We start from the raw sequence: 12,349 nt of genomic DNA, 5'->3' as shown, positions 1-12,349 counted from the left end.
CGCACCAAACACCACACTACACTACACCCCCCCCCCCGTCACTTATTAACCCCTTATAAACCCATGATCACCCCATATAAACTCCCTGATCACCCCCCTGTCATTGATCACCGCCCTGTCATTGATCACCCTCCTGTCAGGCTGCGTTCAGACGTCCGTATGATTTTTACGGATCCACGGATACATGGATCGGATCCGCAAAACGCATACGGACGTCTAAATGGAGCCTTACAGGGGGGTGATCAATGACAGGCGGGTGATCACCCATATACACTCCCTGATCACCCCCTGTCATTGATCACCCCCCTGTCATTGATCATCCCCCTGTAAGGCTCCATTCAGACGTCCGCATGATTTTTACGGATCCATGGATACATGGATCGGATCCGCAAAACGCATACGGACGTCTAAATGGAGCCTTACAGGGGGGTGATCAATGACAGGCGGGTGATCACCCATATACACTCCCTGATCACCCCCTGTCATTGATCACCCCCCTGTCATTGATCACCCCCCTGTAAGGCTCCATTCAGACGTCCGCATGATTTTTACGGATCCATGGATACATGGATCGGATCCGCAAAACGCATACGGACGTCTAAATGGAGCCTTACAGGGGGGTGATCAATGACAGGCGGGTGATCACCCATATACACTCCCTGATCACCCCCTGTCATTGATCACCCCCCTGTCATTGATCACCCCCCTGTAAGGCTCCATTCAGACGTCCGCATGATTTTTACGGATCCATGGATACATGGATCGGATCCGCAAAACACATGCGGACGTCTGAATGGAGCCTTACAGGGGGTGATCAATGACAGGCGGGTGATCACCCATATACACTCCCTGATCACCCCCCTGTAAGGCTCCATTCAGACGTCCGCATGTGTTTTGTGGATCCGATCCATGTATCCATGGATCCGTAAAAAATCATGCGGATGTCTGAATGGAGCCTTACAGGGGGGGTGATGAGTGACAGGGGGGTGATCACCCTGATCACCCCCTGTCATTGATAACCCCCCTGTAAGGCTCCATTCAGACGTCCGCATGTGTTTTGTGGATCCGATCCATGTATCCATGGATCCGTAAAAAATCATGCGGATGTCTGAATGGAGCCTTACAGGGGGGGTGATCAGTGACAGGGGGGTGATCACCCTGATCACCCCCTGTCATTGATAACCCCCCTGTAAGGCTCCATTCAGACGTCCGCATGTGTTTTGTGGATCCGATCCATGTATCCATGTATCCGTAAAAAATCATGCGGATGTCTGAATGGAGCCTTACAGGGGGGGTGATCAGTGACAGGGGGGTGATCACCCTGATCACCCCCTGTCATTGATAACCCCCCTGTAAGGCTCCATTCAGACGTCCGCATGTGTTTTGTGGATCCGATCCATGTATCCATGGATCCGTAAAAAATCATGCGGATGTCTGAATGGAGCCTTACAGGGGGGGTGATCAGTGACAGGGGGGTGATCACCCTGACCACCCTGATCACCCCCTGTCATTGATAACCCCCCTGTAAGGCTCCATTCAGACGTCTGCATGTGTTTTGCGGATCCGATCCATGGATCCGTAAAAATTATACGGACGTCTGAATGGAGCCTTACCAGGGGCGTGATCAATGACAGGGGGGTGATCCGGGAGTCTATATGGGTGATTACCCCCCTGTCATTGATCACCCCCCCTGTCATTGATCAATTTTTTGTTTGTTTTTGTTTTTGTTTTTTCTTACTAAGTCTCATATTCTACTAACTTGTGTCAAAAAATAAAATCTCCCATGAACTCACCATACCCCTCACGGAATCCAAATGCGTAAACATTTTTAGACATTTATATTCCAGACTTCTTCTCACGCTTTAGGGCCCCTAAAAAGCCAGGGTAGTATAAATACCCCACATGTGACCCCATTTCGGAAAGAAGACACCCCAAGGTATTCCGTGAGGGGCATATTGAGTCCATGAAAGATTGACATTTTTGTCCTAAGTTAGCGGAAAGTGAGACTTTGTGAGAAAAAAACCAAAAAAATCAATTTCCGCTAACTTATGCAAAAAAAAAAAAATTTCTAGGAACTCGCCAGGCCCCTCATTGAATACCTTGGGGTGTCTTCTTTCCAAAGTGGGGTCACATGTGGGGTATTTATACTGCCCTGGCTTTTTAGGGGCCCGAAAGTGTGAGAAGAAGTCTGGGATCCAAATGTCTAAAAATTCCCTCCTAAAAGGAATTTGGGCCCCTTTGCGCATCTAGGCTGCAAAAAAGTGTCACACATCTGGTATCGCCGTACTCAGGAGAAGTTGGGGAATGTGTTTTGGGGTGTCATTTTACATATACCCATGCTGGGTGAGAAAAATATCTTGGTCAAATGCCAACTTTGTATAAAAAAATAGGAAAAGTTGTCTTTTGCCAAGATATTTCTCTCACCCAGCATGGTTATATGTAAAATGGCACCCCAAAACACATTCCCCAACTTCTCCCGAGTACGGTGATACCAGATGTGTCACACTTTTTTGCTGCCAAGGTGGGCAAAGGGGCACATATTCCAAAGTGCACCTTTCGGATTTCACCGGCCATTTTTTACACATTTTGATTGCAAGGTACTTCTTACACATTTGGGCCCCTAAATTGCCAGGGCAGTATAACTACGCCACAAGTGACCCCATTTTGGAAAGAAGACACCCCAAGGTATTCCGTGAGGGGCACGGCGAGTTCCTAGAATTTTTTATTTTTTGTCACAAGTTAGCGGAAAATGATGATTTTTCTTTTTTCCTTACAAAGTCTCATATTCCACTAACTTGCGACAAAAAAAAAAAAATTCTAGGAACTCGCCATGCCCCTCACAGAATACCTTGGGGTGTCTTCTTTCCAAAATGGGGTCACTTGTGGCGTAGTTATACTGCCCTGGCAATTTAGGGGCCCAAATGTGTGAGAAGAACTTTGCAATCAAAATGTGTAAAAAATGGCCGGTGAAATCCGAAAGGTGCACTTTGGAATATGTGCCCCTTTGCCCACCTTGGCAGCAAAAAAGTGTCACACATCTGGTATCGCCGTACTCAGGAGAAGTTGGGGAATGTGTTTTGGGGTGTCATTTTACATATACCCATGCTGGGTGAGAAAAATATCTTGGTCAAATGCCAACTTTGTATAAAAAAATGGGAAAAGTTGTCTTTTGCCAAGATATTTCTCTCATCCAGCATGGGTATATGTAAAATGACACCCCAAAACACATTCCCCAACTTCTCCTGAGTACGGCGAGTTCCTAGAATTTTTTATTTTTTGTCGCAAGTTAGTGGAATATGAGACTTTGTAAGGAAAAAAGAGAAAAAAAAAAATCATCATTTTCCGCTAACTTGTGACAAAAAATAAAAAATTCTAGGAACTCGCCGTGCCCCTCACGGAATACCTTGGGGTGTCTTCTTTCCAAAATGGGGTCACTTGTGGCGTAGTTATACTGCCCTGGCAAGTTAGGGGCCCAAATGTGTGAGAAGAACTTTGCAATCAAAATGTGTAAAAAATGACCGGTGAAATCCAAAAGGTGCACTTTGGAATATGTGCCCCTTTGCCCACCTTGGCAGCAAAAAAGTGTGACACATCTGGTATCGCCGTACTCAGGAGAAGTTGGGGAATGTGTTTTGGGGTGTCATTTTACATATACCCATGCTGGGTGAGAGAAACATCTTGGCAAAAGACAACTTTTCCCATTTTTTTATACAAAGTTGGCATTTGACCAAGATATTTTTCTCACCCAGCATGGGTATATGTAAAATGACACCCCAAAACACATTCCCCAACTTCTCCTGAGTACGGCGATACCAGATGTGTCACACTTTTTTGCTGCCAAGGTGGGCAAAGGGGCACATATTCCAAAGTGCACCTTTCGGATTTCACCGGCCATTTTTTACACATTTTGATTGCAAGGTACTTCTTACACATTTGGGCCCCTAAATTGCCAGGGCAGTATAACTACGCCACAAGTGACCCCATTTTGGAAAGAAGACACCCCAAGGTATTCCGTGAGGGGCATGGCGAGTTCCTAGAATTTTTTATTTTTTGTCGCAAGTTAGTGGAATATGAGACTTTGTAAGAAAAAAAATAAAATAAAAAATCATCATCATTTTCCGCTAACTTGTGACAAAAAATAAAAAGTTCTATGAACTCACTATGCCTATCAGCGAATACCTTAGGGTGTCTACTTTCCGAAATGGGGTCATTTGTGGGGGTTTTCTACTATTTGGGCATTGTAGATCCTCAGGAATCATGACAGGTGCTCAGAAAGTCAGAGCTGTTTCAAAAAGCGGAAATTCACATTTTTGTACCATAGTTTGTAAATGCTATAACTTTTACCCAAACCATTTTTTTTTTTTGCCCAAACATTTTTTTTTTATCAAAGACATGTAGAACAATAAATTTGGCGAAAAATTTATATATGGATGTCGTTTTTTTTGCAAAATTTTACAGCTGAAAGTGAAAAATTACATTTTTTTGCAAAAAAATCGTTACATTTTGATTAATAACAAAAAAAGTAAAAATGTCAGCAGCAATAAAATACCACCAAATGAAAGCTCCATTAGTGAGAAGAAAAGGAGGTAAAATTCATTTGGGTGGTAAGTTGCATGACCGAGCGATAAACGGTGAAAGGAGTGTAGTGCCGAAGTGTAAAAAGTGCTCTGGTCATGAAGGGGGTTTCAGCTAGCGGGGCTGAAGTGGTTAAATGGGAGCTGAGCTGCAGTACAATATACACTGTATATTGTAGGTTCTTAAGAACCCTTTTAAGCATATGTCCTGTAGATTGTAATTTGCCTTCTCAGTATTACATCTTCCCTTGCTTCCAGTCCTATATCTGACATGGGCGTACATCCCTGAATCGTGGCTACACTCCTTAGGGCTGACTTACTGGCCTCAGAAGTGAGTACCTGTGATGGATATGGCATGTTCACAGTATGTGGGTTGTGTATCTAGTGTCTCATTCCTATCTAATTGCTTCCTAGGTATTGGGCAGTGGCTATCCCTGTATACCTCATGGTCGTGCTGGGCATTGCCTATATCTTTCTCTTTGGAATAAACCTGATGAACACGGCGCCTCTGGATTCCATACACACTGTAACTGGTAAGTGTCCCTCACTACCTAAAGGACCTTATATAGACTGGTCAGGACGTTCCTTCCCTGGTGCAGCGCCCATGACATCTACAGCGGCAACTACATTACTATAAGCTCCTAGGGCCTAATGCAAAATCGGTACCATCCCCCACCATGCTGTGAGCCATGGATAATATTGATGTCTTCGTACATGGCAGAGGGGAGTACTACAACCTCTGCAGCACCCCCCATAGTCACACCCCTGCTCAGCTAATTCCAGAACTAACATAAACTTTAATGAGGAGAATGGTGTATATGGATAACCACCGCTTGACTCGTCCTCTCCTATATGCACACGCTGGCGCTATAAACTTGGTGCGCCATTAAGGTCTAATTGGTAAGGGTCTGACCAATAGGAATGCCACCAGCCCCTAGTCTCCTAATGGATGGAAGGGTGACCCTGACTATTAAAGTATGGGACAGAACCCTCACTTAGCTGTTTCCATATCATCCATAGACTCTAACAGGAAGAGGAATGGGCCCCCAGTTTCGGGATTGGGATCCGAGACTGTGAATGCAACCCTGTTCATATATGCGCCTCAAAATTATGTTTCACAAATACCTTTAATTTGATAGGACTTTTCCCAAAAATATTTTCATGATCTGTTCTCCAAACACAGGGACACCCACTGACCCCAAATATGGAGATGAGTCCTTGTAGGGTTCTGTAATTCCAAGGGAGTCCCAGCAGATTCAAGACAGCTGAAAGCTATCAAGTCTCAAGCCACATGCAAAGAGGTTTCTCCTGAGAAAAGAGAAACATCTTGCTAGTGCCACCTTGTGAGAGTGGCTCCCTATGAGTCACAATCTGACTTTTTAAAAAGCCAAGCCTGAGATTCATCGGTAGACAGCTGTTTTGGGGTGCTTGCCCCCATCAGTACAGAGTAGGATCCTGGCTGGCTGGGTGCAATGCCTTGGATGCTGCTTGGGCAGGGTGCTGGCTCTCTTTATAGGGACTAGCCCTGAGTGGAGACTTACTGGAAGTCCTCCATGGTACGAAGACTTACCCAACCAACCAGAATCCTACTCCGTACTGATGAGGGGCAAGCACCCCAACACAGCTGTCTACAGATGGATATCGGGCCTGACTATTTTCTCTTGTCATATCCCAAGACTTGTTAAAAAGATGGATTGTGACTAGTGATGAGCGAACTTCTGTTTTAAGTTCGGCGTCTAAAGTTCGGCTTCCGGTTAGCGGAGAATCCCGATATGGTTCCCGATATGGATTCCGACTTCCGTTGTGGTCCGTGGTAGCGGAATCAATAATGGCCGATTATTGATTCCGCTACCACGGACCACAACGGAAGTCGGAATCCATATCGGGAACCATATCGGGATTCTCCGCTAACCGGAAGCCGAACTTTAGACGCCGAACTTAAAACAGAAGTTCGCTCATCACTAATTGTGACTCATACTGAGCCACTTCCACAAGGTGGCGCTAGCGAGATGGGAGATAGCTCTTTGCAAATTAGTTTCCCATGGAGCATTGCCAATAAGTCTCCATACAATGGAGCACTTCCAGTAAGTCTCTATAAAGGAGAGACAGTTCTCTGCCTAAGCTAAGTCCCAAGCCAAAATCTTTCCCTCCCCTCCCCCCTCACCAACTACTGTTATCCTATATGTCGGGGGGGGGGGAAGTGGAGACTTCTTCCATATTGTTGCTTGTATCATTGTGGTCAACACGATTGACGTTTTCTGTGTGAGGGAATGATTTATCTAATTATTTCCCTCTCCTCTTGCAGACACTTACACCAAAAATCAAGTGATGAAAGTGTCAGATCCAGACGCCATTCCTGCCGTACGGGACATCTCGATTAGCGAGGTCAATAGGATGTTCTTCCTCTCGGACAAGAGATGTGAACTGGGGAACCATTTGTTCTCTAATCACTAATGTCTTCAGTGTAATATATTTTGGGACGATTGAGTAATTAAAATGATGTTATTGAGTTTTCCATGGATGTCTATGGAGCGTTCAAAGGATTTGCAGGTATTAGGGTTGCTGCTTGCAGTCAGATGTCCTAATAGGTCTCAGCTAGCGGCTGCAGTATTGCCCACTGATCTGCCCCCTGTGCTTCCGACTGAGGAGCAGAAATTAGATTGTGCTGTATGTAAGTCTGCCTATCTTTCTGAGCTGATCGGTCTGGAAGGGCCGCGGATTTTACTCCACAATCTTGCCACAGAGGAGTTCTCTTAACCTAGCCAATTTAGTGCGCTAACATGCCCTTTAATTGTTGGGGGCTGCTCTGTGTGCGTTATTGCACCCACTAGTGTTGACCAGTATCATCAAGCTATGCAAGCTTTCCAGATGTCTTGGTTTAGGGGGTATTACAAACCTGGGACACTGATGACGTATTGCTAGGATAGGTGCGGGTCCCACTTCTGGGACCTGCTGCTATCCCCAATGCGGGACCCCCAAAGTAAAGGAGAGCACACTGCACAAGTGCGGTCAACTCTCCATTCACCACTATGTGACAGACAGGAAATAGCCAAACCAGCGCTCGTCTATTTTCGGAACTCCCATAGCAGTGAATGGAGGGTGGCCATGAATGAGCGGTGTGCTCTCCCTTCACTTCGGGAAGCCCATTCTGTTGTTAGCAGCACACCTATCTGACATTGATGGCATAGCCTAGCTATATGTCATCAATGTCGCAGATGGGAATACCCCTTTAAAGGAATTGTGAGAGCCAAAAACAATATACTTTTTTATTACAGAAAGAGCGCCACACTTGTTCTTGGGCTGTCCCTGGTATTGCAGCTCAGTCCCATTCAGTTGAATATGGCGGCTGAGGTGCAGTACCAGACACAGCCCATGGACAGATGTGGTGCTGTTTCTGTAAAGAAAGCAGACCCTATTTTCTAATCCTGAACATATTGGGATTGGACTGTACTTTTTGGAGGCACATATAGGAAGCTTCATCATGTTGTTGGAGGTGCCAGCCCACCGAGTGGTCATCCAGATGCCAGTCGGCTGGCTAAACCTTCTAGCTTTGGAACCAGTAGCCTTGGGAATGGATGACAACCGTGTATTGAAGTGTGTAACCAGAGAAGTTGTTTACGTGTGAACCGACTCTTCCCATTATGAAGTTTCTTTCCTGGATTTGCTAGGAACCTACCATGCAATAATCAGTCTTGAGTAGGTGACAACCATCGCTTCTGCTTGATACAAGAAACTGCTGGGAAAGATGTGGCCGGGTTCTCAGGACACAGAGATTAAAGGTTCCCCAAGTCACTGGAAGATGCTATCAATGATGAATCTGGCAATGCATTTCACTGGAGACAAGTCAGTGCTGGGGAGGCTTTGAAGTCCCCGAGAATTGTCTCTGGATTCGTCTTGTTTTGGTTTGTTGTTTACACAAAAACATCTTCATAAAAGGCCAACGTTCATTTAAGAATAAACTTAAAGGACTTGTTACCGACTGACTTTTTTTTTTATAATTCTGCATCTACAAGGTGCACCCATTCAGTAGCCTCTCACAAGCAGTTGGGGAGTTGGTCAGATATCTGCCAAATCAGGTCAGTATCTCCTTGACGCCCCCTCCATTACTACAGACTGATGCTAAGAACGCCTGATATCTTATGTTCAGTTCACAATTCTGATTTTTATGTTCAAATAAGATTGTATTTATTAAAGGGGTGGACCATCTCACACATTGATGGTATATTGCTAGGATCTAATGCGTATACACACATCTCTGCGGCCATAGGCTCCACGTATGCACCAGCATCTTCCCCTGTTTACCTCCAGCGGCACAGTGCCTGACGAAGGCCAGATACGGCTGAAAACGTTTGCACACAAAAAATCTTTTGCCGCATATCGATTGAAAAAATAAAACCCTTGAAAGAAAATCATTGCTGTGATTTATGGTTTTTGATGTCAACGGGCTAGGAACCCTATCTACAGCAGAAAAGGCAGAACAGCCACAAAGTTTGGTACAAAAAACATTGCTAGGATCTGCCACCAATCTCAGATTGAGGCCCCAAAGCGAGGGAGAGGGCACCCATGCTCTCCAGTCACCTCAATGGGAGTTTTGAAAATTGCCAAGCGAGCACGCTCAACTTTTTTCAAGAATTCCAATAGAAGTGAATGAGGGAGCACTGCGCATCGGCCACCACTCTATTAACCTCTATGGGAGTTCCAGGAAATAGCTGAGCCGGGGTTTGGCTATTTTCGGTACTCCAATAGAAGTGAATGACGGGTGGCCGCACTAGAGCCGCACGCCCTCATTCCCATTGGTGCCCCATTCTAGAGATAGGTGTGAGTCCCAGAGGCGATAGCTAACAATATGCCACCAATGTGTGTGATGGGACAACCTGTTTAAAGGGGTATCCCCATCTCAGACATTGGCAGCATTTTGCTAGGATATACCCCCAATGTCTGATAGGTGGGACCTGCACCTATACTTAGAACGGAGCCTATAGAGTGCCAGAGGGCGCACCGCGCATGTGTGGCCACCCTCCATTCTTTCCTATGAGGGTGCCGAAATTTTCCGTCAGCTCCATAGAAGTGAATGGAACAGTAGCCGAACTTGCGCAGTGTTTCCCATTCATTATATTGGAACTTCCGATTTTCAGTGCTAACATACGATGGAGGATGGCCGTGCATGCGTGGTGCGCCCTCCGGCACTTTGCCAGCTCTGTTCTAAGTATAGGTGCAGGTCCCTAGCAGACATTAGGGGCATATCCTAGCGATATGCCCCCGATGTCTGAGAAAGGAATAACCCTTTCAGCATAAAGAAAATAATTACATATAACATTCAAGGTGACATCATGTCAAATTTGATTACATCACATACAGAAATATCCAACCGTAGAGATGGTTACATCAAGTTCAGCCATCATAATAGTGGTCACCTAGTAAATCAGAAATTAAACAATCTGCTGGTTCAAGAAAAAAATCATATTTACTGGGAAATAAACCGACTACACAGCAGGTGCCCTCCTTTTTATCTGGGCAGCTGAAAATCCAACCATTAAAATGCCTCCCCATACACCCGGACCCCTGACAGAGGTTATACTTACCTGGCTCCATGGCATCCACGTCGCTTCTGACGGCCGCCGCTGCATCTCCCTGTCGCACGGATAAAAACGTCCGGCGTCAGGCGGGGGAAGCCAATAGCAGGCGGTGATGGGGATGAGCCTCCCTAGCGTCACCGGCGGAGGCTTGTCCCTGTCACTGCCTGCTATTTATTGGCTGCCACCCCCCGATGCCGGATGTTTTAATCCGCGCGACAGGGAGATGCAGCGGCGGCCGTCAGAAGCGGATGCTGGGAAGCGCCAGGTAAGTATAACCTCTATTAGGGGCCCGGGTGTATGGGGAGGCATTTTAGGGGTTGGATAACCCCTTTAACAATCGGCATGCAACCAAAAGTTGCAGTGCAGCCTAGCCTTATAGCATTCTCTTCAATAAAATAACAAATAACACAACAGAAAAATAAAATAAAATAGATAGAGTTCACCACTGTGTTTTCTTCTTTTTTGGCGTCGCAGACTACCGTGTGAAGCGGGCTTATTCACATTCAACAAACAGTTCAAAGGAAGGTGTCACTTGGCTGTGATTCAAAGGGCTTGATCAGGATAGGATGCGACAGCTTTTAGGTGATGCCAAACAACGAGGTTCCACAGGAGGATAATCTCGGTCACAAGACCACCCCTCTGTAGATATAAAGGTGCAGGCACATAGTGAAGGTCCAGCAATGTTTCCAATGGTAATAGCTTTTATTATACTCACAAAGGTATAAGATCAATAGGCATAAAACAGAATAAAATCTCCGTGGTTATAACACCGCTCGACCCAGGTTTCGCCACACCAGCTTCATCAGGAGCGGATCCTGTGGATCCTTTGAACAGCAGCCTTATAGCATAACTCTCATTTTGGTTTATTTTTAATATAGTGTAGGGAAACAGATTTAAAACATTTTTGTAATATACTTTTATTAGAGAAAGACGTTTCTTTCTACTAGAAAGCAGGGTGTAAAGTGTCTTATTAGCAAAGCCCTGAGCATTACTGACGAGCGTCTGTCTTCAGCGTGTTACTAAGCGCTGAAGACGCCTGTGTGTAACAAGTCAGATAGGGGTGATGGGCAGTGATATTTAGGGAACATGTACATAGCGACTGGGGTAGGAAGAGGAAGGCTGGAAGCTTATGTATTGCACACAGGCGTCTTCAGCGCTCAGTAGAACGAAAGACTAAAAACAGACTCTTTACACCCTGATTTCTAGTACAAAGAAACATCTTTCCCTAATAAAGTATATTACAAAAATGTTTGACATCCCTGTCCCTGCACAATATTAAAAATAAACCAAAACAACAGTTACCCTTTCAAGTAGTAGAGCTCTTATGCAAATATTGGGGCAGAACTCTACAGTACATGCCTCAGGATTTAAAGGGGTTGGACATAACCCCCTTCTTCACCCATTCATCCCCTAAATGTTGTTTGCCCCAACAGCATTCCAGGGAACAGTTGGGTTACCCACATACACATAAGATTGTCCTCAGTGGGACCAAAAATGATCCAATATTTTTGGTCGCTTTTAGTCCCATAAGACAACGTATCTGCTATCCGCAGGATAGGAGTCGTCTTAACGGGACAACCTCTTTTAAGGGTGCCTATTGCTTCATAAAATTTCTGAGCTAATAACATGTCAGATGTTTTATTTGGTGGGGGTCCAGGTGCTGATACTCTCCCCCCACCATTGCAAAAATAAACGAGTAGAGCATTCGGTATGGCGTTGTGCCCCTTTGGTTCTGAACATCCATACTTGGCGCACCTCGGAGAGAAAAGCGAGACGTGTACATGCTCATGTGATTTATGCCCGAGAACTGGTGTATAAAAAATTGCAAATGCGTTTATGTGCCGTCCTCACCACTTTGTGAAAAGGGGGCGCGGAGCGGAGTGGGTGGGCTGAGCATATTTATCATCATTTACGCCAGTTTTCTGCCGTAAATGATGACTGAAATCTATGCCGGCTGCGAGCTGACGTAGACTCCATTTTAGGCACACAGAGTGCAGAAGCATGCACTTAATTTATGACGAGGCCTGCACCTAATATCAAGAACGGCGTAGAAAATAGCGGTTTTGATAAATCTCCCCTATAGACTTTGTATCAACCAATATACTACTCGCCAGGGTTGCCAACTGTCCAGAAATTTCTGGACAGTCCGCAAAAATAGGCAAGTTTTTTCCTGGTCCATGATTTTTTGGTGGCTGGTGG

The 12,349-nt window shown here is 45.4% G+C and overlaps 1 protein-coding gene across 2 annotated transcripts in view; it reads left to right on the top strand.

The window, feature by feature from the left end:
• LOC122930795 (phosphatidylinositol N-acetylglucosaminyltransferase subunit P-like) overlaps positions 1–8,549 on the top strand; it is a 35,121-nt gene extending 26,572 nt beyond the window's left edge. For both annotated transcript variants that reach the window (XM_044284391.1, XM_044284392.1), the window contains exons 4-6: positions 4,833–4,905; positions 4,989–5,107; positions 6,880–8,549. In XM_044284391.1, the coding sequence (XP_044140326.1) occupies positions 4,833–4,905; positions 4,989–5,107; positions 6,880–7,028 (341 nt within the window). In that variant the 3' untranslated portion in view covers positions 7,029–8,549. The remainder of the gene's footprint in view (positions 1–4,832; positions 4,906–4,988; positions 5,108–6,879) is intronic.
• Positions 8,550–12,349: the final 3,800 nt, after the last annotated feature.

The sequence above is a fragment of the Bufo gargarizans genome, chromosome 3 (assembly GCF_014858855.1).
Source record: "Bufo gargarizans isolate SCDJY-AF-19 chromosome 3, ASM1485885v1, whole genome shotgun sequence".
In the NCBI taxonomy this organism is placed as follows: Eukaryota; Metazoa; Chordata; class Amphibia; order Anura; family Bufonidae; genus Bufo; species Bufo gargarizans.
This window is presented reverse-complemented; position numbering and strand designations above follow the sequence as displayed.